The 18,232-nt window shown below is 34.8% G+C and overlaps 1 protein-coding gene across 1 annotated transcript in view; it reads left to right on the top strand.

Moving 5' to 3' along the window:
- The window catches only part of LOC136040940 (E3 ubiquitin-protein ligase MYCBP2-like), a gene marked incomplete in the record, with an annotated part of 337,503 nt that overhangs the window by 245,602 nt on the left and 73,669 nt on the right, over positions 1-18,232 (top strand). Inside the window, 3 exon segments of the mRNA XM_065725378.1 lie at positions 446-568; positions 10,610-10,841; positions 12,065-12,252. Of these exon segments, the coding sequence (XP_065581450.1) occupies positions 446-568; positions 10,610-10,841; positions 12,065-12,252 (543 nt within the window).

Genomic DNA, 18,232 nt, shown 5'->3' with positions numbered 1-18,232 from the left:
CCCTTCATATACAGAATGATTTCTGTTGGTTTTGAGTTTCACTGTTGCCCGCTATTTTCTGTTGAAAAACTTTTTTTTTATTTAATACCATCAAGGGCCACAGTAATCTATGGTGGGATAGAAGGGTGGGGTAAAAGGGCTAGTATACATTACAAAAATTTATTTTAAAATCATTTTTAAAAAATGCAATATCCTCTATAAGGGATGAAAAAAAAACGATTTTGCTAATATTTTTAAATACTCAAGCTACTTTTTCGTGAACATTTTACGATAATGTTATCTACCTGTTGAGTGAATAGTCCTTGGGTATGGGGTTTTAGCAAATCCTAATGTAATTAGAGAGCCATCAAGTTTTTGTATAGCCAAATTAGGAAACAGAACCGTGGATTTTGTCGCTCGTTGTTACGCTTATTCACTTTTTTCTTAATATTTTCCTTTGTTTTAGGATCATCTGAGTCATATGCACGAATGTCTCCCTTAACTTCAGGCCCCGATGGAAGAAAAGATAACCAACGTCTTAGACAAAGTAGACAAAATAATGTCTGGCAATCCCCAAGACGTACGAGAAGTAAGAGTTAGTACATCCTTTTGTTAGCTGTAGAAATTGGTTCTTGTCTACCTCAAATATCCTTGACGAAGAAGCGTTTCTACTATACACAACTGATTGTCTAATAATTAAGCTTTTTTTAAAAATAGTTGTATCTGAAGGAAATAGTATGATGTAATTAAATAAAAAACAAGCTTTTAAACAAAAACCAGAGTAAAAATTCGTCTTCAGCAGAGTAAAAAAATAATTGACTAATAATGAATAATCAACTAAAAGTTAAAAGAAACAACTTAGTAAAAACTAATCTACGTTCCATGGGCAACTTAAGGTGTTGCGGCAACCTTCGTCCGGCTTCGCCGAGTAAAGTGTTGCGAGAGCAAAAATTTATTTTTGTTTCCTCGCTTCGATTAAACGCTGAAGTTGTTAATCTGTAAGGATCTTAAAATAAATACTAGGTACATAAACTCGGAAAAGTTGCAAACCCCTCATTGCTACTAGCAAAAGTTGCAAACCCCTCATCGAAGAAGGTGATTGTAGCCTAATAGCCGATTATTAGTCCCCTACACGTCTTACCACTGGAACCAAATTGGTGTTTCCATCAAATACACTGGGAACAGATAATAGGTACACCAACTAGCAAAAGTTGCGAACCCCTCATTGCCGATGATGATTATAAGGCAAAAAGCCGATTGTTGCTTAAAACTCCCCTTAAAACTTATCGACCTATTTTTGGTTTCAGTGTGTACCTTACTACTGAAGTTGTCAACCCTTTAAACTTTCAAACTGGTATATCTCATAAGGAATTTTTCTACCAAAAAATGAATGACATATACTTTGATCAGCTCATTAAGAGCTATCGGCTGCCGTTGAAAAAAAATCTATCTGTCTTAGTTCAAAGTTGACTTTTTTGCCGTACGCCAAGTTTCTAACGTCATCATTTATAAAGTAGCAAAGGATAAACTCTAATTTCTTTAGCAATGAGAGAACTTTTAAAGTTTAAGAGGCACATCTCATATCATTTTTGTATCGGCCTATTTTTGGTTTCAGTGTGTACCTTACTACTGAAGTTGTCAACTCCTTTAAACTTTCAAACTGGTATATCTCATGAAGGAATTTTTCTACCACAAAATAGATGACATATACTTTGATCAGCTCATCAAGAGCTATCTTTTAAAATTTTAAAGGCACATCTGATACCATTTCTCTACCCTAATCCCAAGTGGGAAAAACCGAATGATAAACTCAGCTGAAATCACGAACAGAAATGGTTAAAAACACAAGCAGAAACCATCCTTTTTGGCCCTAGGCAAGAGTTCTACGAAGCTTTCCAAAATGCAAAGTTATATTCATCAATCCGGCCTAAGGTACACACTTTCCGTAAAAATCGCAAAGGTTAGACCCTTACCACTTTCTGGGAATAAGCTGAAATCGGGGTGCTAGAAAAAAAACAACAACAAACGATAAAACCAAAGTGTTGCTCTCGCAATACAATGAAACCAATAATCAACTTATAAGTTACAAGAATTAAAACTAATATTCAACTCAAACTCTTAACGAGCAGAAATTATTAAATAATTGAACGAGGAAGTTGACTGTCTTGTATCCCAATTATAATTTTTTCAAACGGTTATTATAAGAGTTAAAACAGTATAAGAGATTAAACTGTTAAAAGAAAGGATATTAAACTTAATAAAAAATTAAACAAATAAAGAAATGAATGTATCCATAATAAAAATTGATATTCTAATCAAACTCAAAACGAACAGAAATTACTAGATGTATGAAGTGGGAAAACTTCCCCCTTGCACTTGCATCATAGCGCGATTATCATTTGGGCTTTACTGAAAGCAATATATGTTTTAAGTAACCTGTCTTTTATTATTATAACACTGAAAAATAAGTAGAGTAGCGAAAGTTCTCGAATTTGTTCCGATTACATTTTCAAATATCAATCTAGCTCCATCAGACTTATATGCACTAAATGTCCATTAATATTTCTTCAATCCTAACATATTTCTTTAAATGCATAAAAGAGCCGAATAGAATCGCCATTGCAACATTTCAAACAGTTCGTGGTAACGAACTGTAGTAAGGAGCGACCCGGCTCAATAGTAACCAAAACTCTAAAAAATGGAATTTTGATGCCAATACCTACATCAAGAGAATCACATTTTAATGCTGATTTTAAATATATAAGTTTCATCAAGTTTAGTCTTACCCATCAAAAGTTACGAGCCTGAGAAAATTTGCCTCATTTTAGAAAATAGGGGGAAACGCCCCCTAGAAGTTATAGAATCTTAACGAAAATCACACCATCAGATTCAGCGTATCAGAGAACCCTACTGCAGAAGTTTCAAGCTCCTATCTACAAAAATGTGGAATTTTGTATTTTTTGCCAGAAGGCAGATCACGGATGCGTGTTTATTTATTTATTTATTTATTTTTTTTTTTTTTTTTCCCAGGGGTGATCTTATCGACCCAGTTTTCCTAGAATGTTGCAAGAGGGCTCATTCTAACGGAAATGAAAAGTTCTAGTGCCCTTTTTAAGTGACCAAAAATATTGGAGGGCACCTAGGCCCCCTCCCACGCTAATTATTTTGCCAAAGTCAACGGATCAAAATTCTGAGATAGCCATTTTATTCAGCGTAGTCGAAAAACCTTATAACTATGTCTTTGGGGACGACTTACTCCCCCACAGTCCCCATGGGAGGGGCAACAAGTTACAAACTTTGACCAATGTTTACATATAGTAATGGTTATTGGGAAGTGTACAGGCGTTTTCAGGAGGATTTTTTTGGTTGGGGGAGGGGTTGAGAAGAGGGGGATATGCTGGGGGAACTTTCCATCGATAATTTGTCATGGGGGAAGAAAATCTCCATGAAGGGAGCGCAGGATTTACTAGTATTATTTAAAAAAAACAATGAAAAAATAAATATGAAAAAGTTCTTTCAGCTGGAAGTAAGAAACAGCATTAAAACTTAAAACAAACAGAAATTATTACCCATTTTAGGGGCTCACCTCCTCCTAATACCTCGCTCTTTACGCTAAAGTATTTTTAGTAATTTCAACTATTTATTCTACGGCTTTTGTGATTCTGGGGTCATTCTTAATGAATTGGGACAAAATTTAAGCTTTAGTGTAAAGAGCGAGGATCTGACAAGGGGGCGAACCCCCTCATATATGTAATAAAAATATGAGAATACAAAAGTTCTTTACGTAAGCTAATTTATAAGTTACGTAAATCTTATACTAATAAAAATATTCGTAAAAAATTAAAAGTTCTAGTTGCCTTTTTAATTAACCAAAAAATCGGAGGGCAACTAGGCTTCCTCCCCCGCTCTTTTTTCTCAAAATCATTCGATCAAAATTATGAGAAAGCCATTTAGCCAAAAAAAAAAAAAAAATGCAAATTTCGTTTTAATTATTCCTCTGCGGAGAGCCAAAATCAAAACATGCATTGATTCAAAACGTTCAGAAATTAAATAAAAAAAAAACAAGTTTTTTTAACTGAAAGTAAGGAGCGACATTAAAACTTAAAACGAACAGAAATTACTTCGTATATGAAAGAGGCTGCTTCCTCATCAACGCCCCGCTCTTTACGCTAAAGTTTTTTACTGTTTTAAAAAGAAGAATTGAGAGACAGAGTCAAACTTTAGCGTAAAGAGCGGGGCGTTGATGAGGAAGCAGCCTCTTTCATATACGAAGTAATTTCTGTTCGTTTTAAGTTTCAATGTCGCTCCTTACTTTCAGTTAAAAAAACTTGTTTTTTTTATTTAATCTCTGCAAAGAATAGAATGGATTCCTTTAAAAAATTAAACTACTCATTTTCTAAAGGTAATTGAGGTACCATTGCTCTATATCTTTAAAACAAATAAAACTAAAAGAAGAATATTGACATAAAACTGTTTCTTCTAACTTGAAAATTTTCTTTGATGTGGTTTTGATTGCTATTGGAATTTTAGTTTTTAATAATTATATGTTTAATTAAAAAGTAAGTATAAAATGAATTTAGTTTAATTTATTATAGCGTTAACCATAACGGAACAAAGAAAAATGATGTCCCAAGACGAATCAATTTTTGCCAAAAAAAAAAAAAAACTTGCTTTCTTTTGCTTCTCTTTGGTTTTACGAAATCTAAAGTGTATTTCATTGAAAACAATATGGATTGTGAACAGTTTGGTGTTTGTATGGGTATATCTAGGATTATTTTTGGAGGAGAGGCTATTATTGTTTTTTAAGGGAAGTGCTAAAAAAACTTTACAGAACGTATCAAAATTATTTATTTATATGCATTTTTGTAGCCTTTTTATTTGATGAGTAAAATGGAACCTTTGAATGAGGGGGTGGGGGGGGGCTGAAACACAATAACTCTTGTCAATCCGGATGCATCGTTTTGGGTGTTTTGTTCGGGGGGGGAGGGGCTTACAAAAAAACTTAACAAAATCCATCAACATTAGTTAATTTGCCTTTTCGTAGCTTTTTACGAGTATAATTTAATCTTCAAGCGATGAGGGGGGAGTGGCTACAGCCAGGTAACCACTTTACTCTGGATACGGCCTTGAATTTTTATTTGACCAAAAGTCTATTTCTTATTTATCTCTCGCTTTGAAATCGTTAAAATATATATTGCTTTCAATAAGGCGTGAATAACAATCACGCTATATACCCCTGGCCGAGTGGGTTGGTGCGCTGGATTCGGGATCCTTCGTCTGAGAGGACGCGGGTTCGAATCCCAGTCTACCCAATTCTTCAGTTTGGGACGGGGGTCAGTGGCGTGACTCTGTAAGCTTAGCCAGAGTCGACCCAGCTCTAAATGGGTACCTGGAGAAATCTGGGGAAGGTAAACAGGAAGGGTGTGCGAAAGCACAGGATGGCTGGCCCCCAACCCCCCATTGCACTTCCTGGCTGAAGGGCCAAGAAACGGATATCAGCACCGCCGGTACGGACTGTAAAGTTTAATGCCGTATCCTTTACCTTTTTTTTATAATTGAAGTGCAAGGGGAAAAATTTCCCACTTCATGTGTGTAGTAATTTCTGTCTGTTTAGAGTTTCATTAGAATATCAGTTTTATTTATTGTACATTCTAAGTTCACTATTGGATTAATTTTTCTATTAAGTCTAATATCCGTTTTTCTAAACTGTTTTATCTCTTATACTGTTTTAACTATTTATCACTTTATAATTGCTGTTTAAAAAAATTCCTAATTGGGGTACAAGACAGACAACTTCCTCTTTCAATTACTTAGTAACTTTTGTTCGTTTTGAGTTTGAGTTGAATATTAGTTTTATTTTTTGTAACTTATAAGTTCATTGTTGGTTTCATTTTTATTAAGTTGCTTCTTTCAACTTTTAGTTGGTTATTCATTATATGCCATTTTTTTTTACTCTGCTGAAGACATATTTTCGTTCTTCACTTTTGTTAAGAAAAACTTTTTTTTATAAAATTTCTGTTCGTTTTTATTAATTTTATAAAAAAGGAAAAATAAGAAAAATAAGAAAACAAAAATTAAATGAAATAAATTAAAGCTTAAAGTACTTTAATAAGAGCTGATATTTGAATTAGCCATGAATTAATAATTAGTAAAACATAAGTAGTTTTTACGATCATAATGAACATATTTGTTTCTGAATTTTTCTAATACGGCCTTATCTAAATATTTTCGGGGCAGGAGACATGATTGGTTCGTGAAAGGGGGAGGGATCCCTTCGAGAACGAAGGTCCCGAAGGTCCTAATTGAATGAGCAATTAATACTGTCCTGTTTCTAAAGGATGAAATTAAAAAAAAACTGAATTAAAATTTCGCATTTAATTAATGAACATTTTGAAGAATTTTTCACCAGTGTTAATTTATGTCACCTATGAAAATCGAAATGCTCAATAAAATAATGTTAATATTACCGCTGGTTTTGATTATTTTTTTTTTTCTATTTTTACTGGTTATGGTAGCATGGTAGCAATAGGAACGGGACCATCATTATTTATAATGAAAATATTAAAGAGCGATGGGCAGAACATTTTGAAATGTTTTCTCTATCAGTCCAGTACGCTGCTACGGGGTGACACTTATTACTATTATTACTACTTTACTTAAAAAATCATGAATTTCTAGAGTTGAAGTGGCAACACTGATACAACAACTTTTTTTTTATAAATGAAACATCATTCTAAATTCAAGTTCTGATTTACTGTTTCTTGAAAGCCATTGCGCTGGCTATGAGAAAGTTCAAACATGCATACCTTTCTCATTAACATATACTATAAGTAAGTAATGAACTAATTGCATAACTTACAGGCCTCAACGTGATTTCTCTGGGGGAGGGGAGGGGTTGTCATCCTCAAAGACGCAAATTTTGGACCTTTTAACTACGTTGAACAAAATGGCTATCTCATTTTAACATGAATGGGGCTGAAATGCATTCTCAAGACCAGAACATAATTTGTGCTTTACTGAAAACAATTTCCATGCATATAATGTCTTTTGATTTAGTTCGAACTTTCCCTCAATGCTGTAAATGGAGTGGTCTGGTAGTATAAGTGGTGGTAGCTGTAGTATTGGTAGCATGCAAATATTGTCTTTTTCATCAAATCTCTTATCATTTCTTGAATGATGGGAAATGATAGGACAATGATGATCATCCCCTTTAAGTATTCTCTCGATGTTCCAACTTAATACCCAAATTAATTCTTGAGATACGCTATTTTGAAAATTTTGCAAGCACATAGCATATTTTGATTTAGATCAGATTTCCCCTCAATGCTACAAATGGAGTAGTCGGGTAGCAGTAGTGGTGGTAGTTGTAGTAGTTTTGGTAGCATACAAGTATTGTCTTTTTGATTGTATCCCTGAATTTCCAATTCAATCATTTACGGAATTTTCCAAATTAATATACTCAGTTATTCCTGTGTTGCACACTTTTGACAATCCTTAAACACATAACATGTTTCATTTTGGTTCATCACTCCCCTCAACATTCTCTGAAAGGCTCACCTAAATGCTCTTCGTCTTCTGGAAAGTAAATTTCAAAGATGCATACCTTCTTCAGTAATATATACTACGTGTAAACAATGAGCGAATTGCCTAGCTTACAGCCCTTGTCCTGAGGACTGTGGGAAGATTGACATCCCCAAAGACATAATTATTAGATCTTTCAACAAGGCTGAACCAAATAAATTCCTTAAAATTTCGATCGGATATGTTTTGGGGAATGATGGGATCAAGGGGAGGGGGGCTGCTTGCCCTCCATTCATTTTGAATTTTAAAAAGAGCACTAAAACTTCGGACTTCCAATCAAATGAACTCCCTCTGATCCAAAGCTTATACGACCAACCGTTCCATAAAAACTTTATATACCCCGGGGCATAACTTATAACCTTTGCCCATGGGCTCTGGGGGATTGTGTTGGCCCTAAAATATTGTTATATGATTTTGGACTATTGATAACAAAATGGCTATCTCACAATTTCAATTGAATGCGTTTCGGGAAAAGAGGATGTCAGGGAGGGGGTGGGGGCTAGATGATCTCCATAATGTTGACTCTTAAAAGGGAACTGGAACTAGACATTTCCAATCGCATGAGCCTCTTCTTCAGTTCAAACGATCACCCCTTCAATAAAAACCTTATATGCCCCTGTCACAAAACTTACAACCATTACCCCCGACTCTGGGGATTCTGTCAACCCCAAAGGCCTTATTATATGATCTTTGGACTATATTTGAACAAATGGTTATCCCAAAATTTCTGTTGGATGCGTTTACGGAAAATAAGACGTGGAAATGGTGGCTGCCCTCCGATAACTTTGACTCATAAAAAGGGCAATAGAACATCTGCTTTCTATTGAAATGAGCCCAATCAGGAGTTCTTACGACCATCTTTCCATAAAAACCTTTTATACCTTCTGGGCATAACTTACAACCCTTGCAATGAGGACTGGGGGGGGGGTTATCATCCTCAAAGACATAATTTCCAGACCTTCCAACTACGCTGAACAAAATGTCTATCTCAAAATTTGGATTAGATATGTTTTGGGAATTGATGGGCGTGGGATGGGGGCTCGTTGCCCTCCAATCACTTTTGAATAATAAAAGAGCACGGGCCCTTTCAATTTCCAGTCGAATGAGCCTTTTTCGAAGTTCCTAAGACAGTCAATGGCCATCTCAAAATTTCTATCAGATGCATTTCGAGAAAATACGAGGTGTATGTGTGTTTGGGTGGGGTATCCACTCTCCGATCACTTTGAATCTAAAAAAGGACCCTAGAACTTCTGACTACCAATCAAATGAGCCCCCTTCAAAGTTTATACACCCTTTCTATATAAACCTCATATACCCCCAGAGCATAACTTACAACCCTTGCCCTGAGGGATGTGGGGAGATGTCATCCTCAAAGAAATAATTTTCGGCCCTTTCAATTACGTTGAACAGAATGGCTGTCTTAAAATTTTGATTGGATGTGTTTGTGGAAATGGTGGGCGTGGGAGGGGGTTAGATGCCCTCCAATTACATTCAACTATTAAAAAGGGCACTAGCCCTTTCAATTCCTAACCGAATAAGCTCTTTTTGAATTTTCTAAGAAAACAAATGGTCTTCTCAAGATTTCTATCAGATGCATTTTGGTAAAATACCAGGTGTAAGGTGGGGGGTATCCACCCTCCGATCACTCTGAATCTTGAAGGGAACTAGAACTTCTTAATGCCATTCCAATGATCCCTCTCTGAAGTTTATAAAATCACCCTTTCTGTATATAGGCTACCTTATGTGCCCCAAAGGCATAATTTGCAACCCTTGCCTTGAGGGCTGTGGGGGGGGGATTGTCATCCTCAAGGATATAATTTCTGTACATTTCAATTACGTTGAACAAAATGGTTATCTCAAAACTTTGATTGGATGTGCTAGAGGAATGTGGGTGAGTTAGGGGAATTGGTGGTTGTGGCAGGGGGGAGAGTTGCCCTCCATCCGCTTTTGACTCTTGAAAAGGGTATTAATCCTTTCAGTTTCCAATCGAATGAGCTTTTTTCAAAGTTTTATTTATTTATTTAAGAATTAACGACGCTTCTTGACTACTAAGGTCCCTGCGTCGGCCCTGCAGTGCATTCCTGCAGCGTGATTCGATCTCTGGGTCCCGTATTACCAAGCTAAGGTCAAATCCACTGCGCCACCACAGGACTTTCAAAGTTTTTAAAACAACAAATGATCATCTCAAAATTTCTGCCAGATGCATTTCGGGAAAATACGAGGTTTGTGGGGGGAACCCACCCTCAAATCATTTTGGATCTTAAAAAGGGCACTAGAACTTTTGATTACCAATCCAATGATCCCCCTCCGAAGTTTATACGATTAATGCCCCCAGGGCATAACTTACAACCCTCGCCCTGATGGCTGTGGGGGGAGATGTCATTCTCAAATACATAATTTCCGAACTTTCAATTACGTTGAACAGAATGTCTATCTCAAAATTTTTATTTAATGCGTTTTGGGGAAATGGTGGTCGTGGAAGGGGGGTTGGTTACCCACCAATGACTATAGACTATAAAAAGGGCTCTAGCCTTTTCAATTTCCCATTGAATGAGATAATTTCGAAGTTTCTACGACAACTGTTTCAATACGAAGTGCCTTGGTCTAAAACCCCCCCAAAAAAAAAAATACATTGTGCCCACATCGCTCTTTACTTAGGTGGTGCCATTGTGCTACCCATGACTACCATAAACAAAAAACCTACAAAAATAATGAAGAACTATTAAATTAAGAATTCAGGCTAATAGAGTATAAAAAAAAATATATATCGATATTGGATATTATGCCTCCATAGAAGTCTTCATAAAGAAGTTTTCAGCACAAGAAAAAAGAAAACTACCAGAAAAGGAAAAATTATTACTGCTATAATTTACTCTTAAATTTAATTATATAACATATTGGAAATTACAAGTTTTTACAAATTTTGACATCAGATATGAAATTTCACTTCCCAGGGCTTCAGTACTGAAAAGACCTACTAAAAAAAAAAAAAACTTATGTGGAAGTACCTGTCAGCGTGATTGCCAGCCTTTTTTTTTTTTAATTAAAGGCCGAGAGACTCCAAAAACAAGTTTGGAGGATTTTATACGGGGAAGTTTCCAGTCGTCAACACCTGAATCACCTATTATAATTAGTCCAGAAGAGTCTCTTCCAGAACAAAGCTCATCTGATGTTCGTAGTGGTGTGAATAGTACTTCGAGCAGTCCAGGAAGGTTTTCTGTATTGCAAAAATGGCTGAAAAGAGAGAACTCTAAAGAAATCCAGGATAATAATCAAGCAAGGTAGTTTTAACCTTTCATGTTTTTTTTTCTCTAATTTACTGTCACACATCATTTACCTAGTGGTAAAAATAAAAAAAAGTGACAATCTCTACATTACAATGAAGAGAAAAAGCTAAAAGTTATCACAGCATGACTTTTAAATTATGTTTATTAAACAGGAGAGAGGACGGTAATGGGAGGGACAGTCATTGACATCCGAGACTCTAATAATTCTGAGGAAAACAAGAAAGTTCTATGAGAAATAAGATATTAAAAGTTCAGTTGAAGAAAGAAAAGTAAGTCAATCAACTGATCGCACTTTCATGTGAGTTTCGGCATTTCCACGAATCGAATTTGTGTGTCCATCTACTGGGTAGCTTTTATTCTAAATTCTTTCTATATCTCTTATCTCCTATCCCACTTGGCATGTGACTCGTGAAAGAGTGTCTAGGCAGGCCGGATATGTTTTTTCCGATGGACAAACGCATTTTCCCTGGAATAGCTCTATAATAAATAGCCACAAGGGGGGCAAAATAAATGCCAGAAGCCGAAAAAATTCTTGCGTTAGACCAAAGAACATATTGAAAGTATTCTTTTGTTACATTTAAGGCTGATAATACTGAATACTTTGGCTACTCTTTTGCTGAAGTCCACTTCTCTCATATTTTTGACACTTCATTCAATTTTGTAGTAGTGAAGTTGAAAAGTATAATTTAATGTCTGATCATTGAAAAAAAAAAAAAAAAAAAAAAAAAAAAAAAAAAAAATTTTAATCCTTAGATGGAATGGAAATAATAATGCTTTGAACTTAAAACATGACCCGAATTTAAGAAAGTATTTAAAGATGTCAACTGAATGCTTATTGCTACATAGGTGTTAAAATTATAGTTTTCTCATGGGTGGCTGGGACTATGAATTGTGAAGTTTTACATATACGAATATATAACAACTGAATGTTTTAGTTTGCTAGGATAATTTCGCAGAAAATACTACCCTACAGCTGTCATACGCACATTTTAACATTTTTATGCCATCATAATATTTATCCTTTCGAAACTAAGTAATTCCAATGTCATACAGGATTTCGCTTCTCTTTATGGAAAAATTTTCTATTACATTCATATGTGAATTTGAGTTTGCTATGTGGTTCGACCCTAGTTGATTCTATGAAGTTTCAAACAGTCAATGCTATGCTAAGTTTTAAAGAAATACAAAAAAAATGTAAAAAGAGACAAGTTTTTTAGTGTGGCATCAGGGAATCCAGACATTAACAGAGTTTCGGTGAAGGATATTGTAAGAGCTATTGGTGAGTCCAGTTCCAATGGTAATGGCTCGGTGTCACCAAGGAGAAGTCCACTCCCGTTGCGAAGTGGGATCCGAAGTCCAAGTCCAAAGCCATCAGCTGTTGTTCAGCCCATCGTGTCCTTAAAGGGTGAGCCTTAACTCTAACCATATAAGCTTTTTGTGTGTTTCAAATTTAGTATTTGGAAATATTTAACTATTTTTACCTTTGATTTTTTAAGTTGAAATTTTACCATGTCCTTCAAAATGTATAAAAAGCCTTTCGAAGCATTTTGTCGACAATCGCACACGGGTCGCAACCAGGGTTTTAGTCAATAGCCTAAACACATGTTAGTGAATTATTTAATGCTCTTCTGGTTTATGTTGTGCATTGAGACTTTAGCGTCATCTGCATTATCGCGTATTAATCGCTGCTAGTATGCTGGTGCAGAATACAACTAAGTAAAACTAAGAATGCCACTGCTGCCTTTTCTAAAGATTACCACACATACAAGACAGTTTATTGATAAAAGTTCTTTTTTTCAAGTATTTACTCAGCATATGAACATATAACTAAAACATATTCATTTCCTTACTGTTCACCTTGTGATCAATGATGAGTCGAAATACATTCAAGGGCTACACTCTGAGAAATTTTTCTGGATTTTTTGGGGGGAGGGAGAGGGGGCATGCGAAAATTCCCCTAAGCTGAGTGAAGATTAAATATATACTATTTTGACCAAAACAAATCTAAAAATTCTTTCCATCATATCGCAAAATCTAATTAAATGTACTTTTATTTTCAAGGGGGTATAGAAAGAGGAGAGGAGGAGGTTAACCTGTTATTCTGCCGAGAAATAGTTTTGTCCGTCAAAATTAAAATCAAATTAAAGATATCCTATTAGCTATTGTAACTTATCACTAAAAACAATTGGGTTTTGTACGTTGAGTGAAAGGCTTAAATGACTAGGGGGAAATTGTCATTTTGAGTGAAGAGATCTAACTTAATTTAATTATTGTTTTTTTTTTTTAATAAAAGCTGCGGCTGCAATTTTCACAGGATTCGTGGCTCTTATTTAAAAAAGCTTATTAAAAGTTTTCTGCTTATTAAAAGTCATCTTACCTGACCGACATCGCAGAGTCACGGTTTGATTATATTTATTCTCAGTTTGTTTTGTACAGATATTTACTTATTTCCAAAATTTTGCCAGTACATTTTAAAAGAGGGCGCATGTAAAATAGAAAGAGTATTAGAACAATTGCCTTTACTAATAAATGCTCCACGTTCCTTGAAGCTTTAACATGTTTCACAATTTAAAGGGCTTGTTTTCCATAGCTTCAATTATCGTTTTCTGAATTAGTACCCATGTTTATCAAATAATGGGGCAAAGAGCATCCGAAATTTATAAGAGCGGGTTTTCAGCAATTTAACATCGGAATGCAGGGATCAAAAACTTCGAATACCACTAACACTAACACTACCACTAACCACTAAACCCTAACTAACACTAACGACCAACACTGGAGCGTGTGGTAACTTAGTTAAAAAAGGAGAACATTTCAAAGAATATGGGGTAATTGATATAATTAATCTGTATTGCAATAAGGCATTTTTTTTCTTATAGTTGTCTGTGCACGGTAGGCCTAAGTTAGTTTGGGAGAATATTGGCAAGTTAAATAGGCTAATCGATTTTGAGTTGTTAAGCATGCTGGTAACACATCCTAACTTTCTTTATTAATGCCCACGTTTAAAGTAGATGAAAAGACAAGTATGCAGAATTTTAGGCTAGGATAAAAAAAAGGAACAAAATTGCTAGACACTAGAGGCAATTGGTGATTTTCTCTCTGACACCAGCACCAATTTCCAGTTTTGTAAGTTTCCTGTGCTCTTTGTTCCGGAGGATTAGTTCGAGGTCCCTAAGAAAAGAGCTTGAATGTCTTAGAGAGGAAACATCAAATCTATTGAAATCATGAATTCAAATTTAAAGCACAATAAAACGGGGATTCACTTTACCATATAACGTGTCTGTACCCTCGTTTTGCTGTTCCTTGGGTTGAACTGGAAACAATAATATTTATCTGTAATTGTTTTGCCTCACTCTCTTTAGGTTAGAGTTTATATCTACACATTGAAAGCTCTTAAGGGTTTGTCGTTACATTTTGTTTGCTTTTTGTTGCTGTTGTAAAAAGGGGTCTTAGTGTGGGCGAAAAGCACCAAAATACTTCCATGTCCGAGGAAACCACCAAAATTGACTGAGATGTACTTTCGAGCATGCTCTTTAATATGGCTCGATTACGAAAGCAACATTTTTCCTCGGTAAGCCACTAGGTGGCAGTGGCGGATCCAGGGGAGGGGACGCCCCCACCCTCTGAAGAGATGGTGGATTTGTGGTTAGGACCGTTTAATCCGGTTTGGGTTGGGACGAAAGTTATTTTTTTGTAATTGGTTTTTAATAGTTGAGGTTTTAATAAGTTTTTACTTATTAAGACTGTTTCTTTTTGCAAACAAGTTTAAAACGAGGTTTTAGTCACTGCGCGGTCTCTGTTAGATTTTACTAATGCCGCATACCGCCAACAATTATTTAATTAAATTTAGGTTTGTCAAGGGAAATTGTCCGTATTACCACAAAAGCCAACTGGGAGGTGAAAATCTTCATTCACAATAACAAGGAGGGAAAATTCAAAATCCATCTTCTTTAGACTGTCAAAACGATATTTCAGTATTCTGCTGTCATAACGGGGCTGAAAAGCAAAATATTCACTTCTTTTTACTGTCAAAAATTTGTTTTCAGTCTTGCTATGGCACTGAGATGAAGAAATTGATATCATTACTTTTTTTGGCTGTCTGTTTCGGTTTTTTGGTTTTGCTTTTTTGCAAAGCATGGTGGTTTTTTCAACAATGTTTTTTTTTTTTTTTAGGGGATTTGTATAATAGAAAGTAAATGTATGAGAAGTGCAAACATTATTAATTTAAGTTTTGGATTTTGGTGAGGAAATGGTGGCCACTTTACTTCCTATTTTCATCTAATTAAAGCTCTGTATTATATGACATATCATCTCCCCTGTTCATCCTAAAACATTAAAATAAAGGCTAAACTCTTTAGAACTTAAACGAAAGTTCGTATAAGTATATACTTAAAACTAAGTATATGATTCGAAATACTCCTTCCAAGGTCGGAGTAATCATTTAAGAAAAATAAATTTTCGAAATTTTTTTTTTATAAAAGAAGGCAAATAACTATGTGTTTATTTTTTTTTTATCTAGCTGGTATAGATGGGTCTCTGAATTCTCATTTTGAATCAGAAGAATGGCATCAATTTTTTTTCAAACATTTGTTAATAAAATGTTAATAAAAAGTAAAAATTCATACAACTTGAGTTAACCATGGAAATGGAATGCAACTACAATATTACTTTAGAATTTCTCACCTTCTCAATACCAACCAATCACAAAATATAGTTGTATTCTTGTATAGGGGTTGCATATATTTGTCTATAAAATTGTCTAAACTGCTATATATGCCTCTGAGGATTTTTATACTTACTTTGTTACATTCCATTCAATCATATTTCCACGATTAGTTGCTTATGAATCAAAATTTTTACAGGACAATTCTTTTACTTAATGCTAAATCTCAGTCAAATTTCTAATTTTTATATTTGTGCTTAACAGACGTATCGAGATTTAAACGTTTGAATTGGATATCTGAAAATCTCAAGATTAAAACAAAAAAGTAACTAAAATAACTAAAAATAAAAAAATAAAATAAAGAAATAACTAAAAAAATGTACCCTCTTTAAGTGACCAGAAATATTCAAGGAAAACTAGGCCCTCTTCCCTGCCACCTTTTCCCCCAAAATCGTCCGATCAAATTTTTGAGATAGCCATTCTGCTCATTATAGTTGAAAAGCCAAATAACTAAACCTTTAAATATAACGTGACCTCCCCCCCCCACAGCCCCAGGAGAAAGGCCTTTAGGTTGTAAAAGCTGTCCAATGTTTCCGTATACTATTTGTTATTGGGAAGCATGCATTCATTTTAGGTTGAGGGGGGACGAATTTTCTCCTGGGGGTTTTCCCACGGGGAATGTAGTTTCCGGGGGGTGAACTTGTCAGGGTAAATTATACACTGAGGGAATTTGCAAGAATTCCTATACAAAATTATTTTTTATGCATCTTGCTTTCTCTTTTCCGTCTCAATTTTACGCGTGGATTTGTTAAGGGTAATTTTTCTGGATTGAATTCATCACATCACTGGGATTGAATTGTCAAGAGGATATTTTTGTGAGGAGAGTGTCCGTGGAAGTGGGGCCAGATTTCCTGGGATTATTTGAAAAACTATCAGAAATCAAATGAAAAAAACAAGTTGTTTCAATTGAAAGTAAGGAGCAATATTAAAACTTAAAACGAATAGAAATTATTACGTATATGAAGGAGATTACCCCCTCCTCAACACCTCGCTCTTTACACTAAAGTACGAATTCTGTTCCAATTCTTTAAGAACGATTCATGAAACACAAGGGTCGTTAAATTATAACAATAAGAACCCCTTTTAAAATTACTAAAAAATTTTAGTGTAAAGAGCGAGGTGTTGAGGAGGAGGCATCATCCTTCATATACGTAATAATTTCTGCTCGTTTTAAGTTTTAATGTTGCTCCTTACTTTCAGTTAAAAAAACTTGTTTTTTCATAACAAGAGAAGGATTCCCATTGAATTGGCATGACATCTTGCAACTTCGCTAAAATGTTTGGACCTTCATCTCTTGTATGTAAAGTAAATGGAATTCCACTCTACAATTTATCCTTTGATTAATGTTAAAGTACCCTTATATGAATTGACAATGTAATCCCTAGATCGAGATTCACAACAATTTGAAAATGGTATAATCGAAAAAAGTTTACGAATCTCATGGTATCACTGAATTGGATTTGTTTGGTACCAATGTAATGATAAGTGGCGGAGGCTCGTCATGATCCAACTTGTATTCATCTTGACATGCAAAGTCAGGGTCACATTTTATAAAATATAATGTAACTTCATTTTTATTATATATCTTCGTTAAGTTAATAATACTATTTTGATTCATATTATAAAATGCGCGTGTTTCAATTTGCTTCTTTGAAAGAATGTCACACACAAAATTCGCATATGAAGAATCACTTTCTGTAACAGCCAAATAAAAATAAGTAGGTTTATAATCATAGTAGCCGGTAGCTTACAGAGATTTCGTAAAAAACAGACTCTCTTATTATTCCAGCAATTGAAGCGTAGACCACGCTCTTCCTCCCAAAACAATTTATAACCAAGACGATATCAGTCTCTTAAGAATAAACTGAAATCACGTTTAGGGTTCTTTGCAATCATACCAGGGGAACTATTTTCCCATTAATCACATTTATCATAGTGACAATTGGAACATAGGAAACCTCTAGTGTGAGAATCACAAATCTCTTCAAGACAGAAAATACAGCCTTTGATTTGCACTGCTTATCCTCAATGCAATTTACGTGATTTGAATAATCTACACTTATCATTATAGACATAAATAATAGTACAATTCTCACAAATTACCAGCTGCTCAATGTATTAAACCATAATGGACATGTGTAAAACATTTTCAACATTGACTGTATCACTTCTAAAAAGAAACGGACTTGTGATCAATAAAATCGATGTATTCTAGGAGGAGGAGTAATTGGGTAAAGCCACAAAACTTGTTTAGACAAGGTTTTTCGACTTATTTCTTGTTGCCTTACAAAATGACCGTCTTAAACGAATTTCTTGGTAGTGTTTAAAAGCAAAACGACATTATCATTTTGTTTTTTCAATTAATATGCTAATATTGATCAGGTAAATATATCTGGACCACGATGTAAAAGTTTCATATAATAGTCCAAAGGCAGAGAATCATTTTCCATTATATTGTTAAGCACTCTTTAAGAAAATATTTTCGTTGGAAAGGATAACTCTACAAAATCATCATCTAAAATCAAAATTTTCTCAAAATTCACTGGATTTCGTATGATTTTTTTGTTTCTCAGGTTCAGTCATTTTTACTCCTGACACTCACTACCGAGTATAGCCTTACAAGGATTCTCTCTTGCTAGTAACAGACTTTCTCCTTTATTAC

The sequence above is a fragment of the Artemia franciscana genome, chromosome 2 (genome assembly GCF_032884065.1).
Source record: "Artemia franciscana chromosome 2, ASM3288406v1, whole genome shotgun sequence".
Taxonomy (NCBI): domain Eukaryota; kingdom Metazoa; phylum Arthropoda; class Branchiopoda; order Anostraca; family Artemiidae; genus Artemia; species Artemia franciscana.
This window is presented reverse-complemented; position numbering and strand designations above follow the sequence as displayed.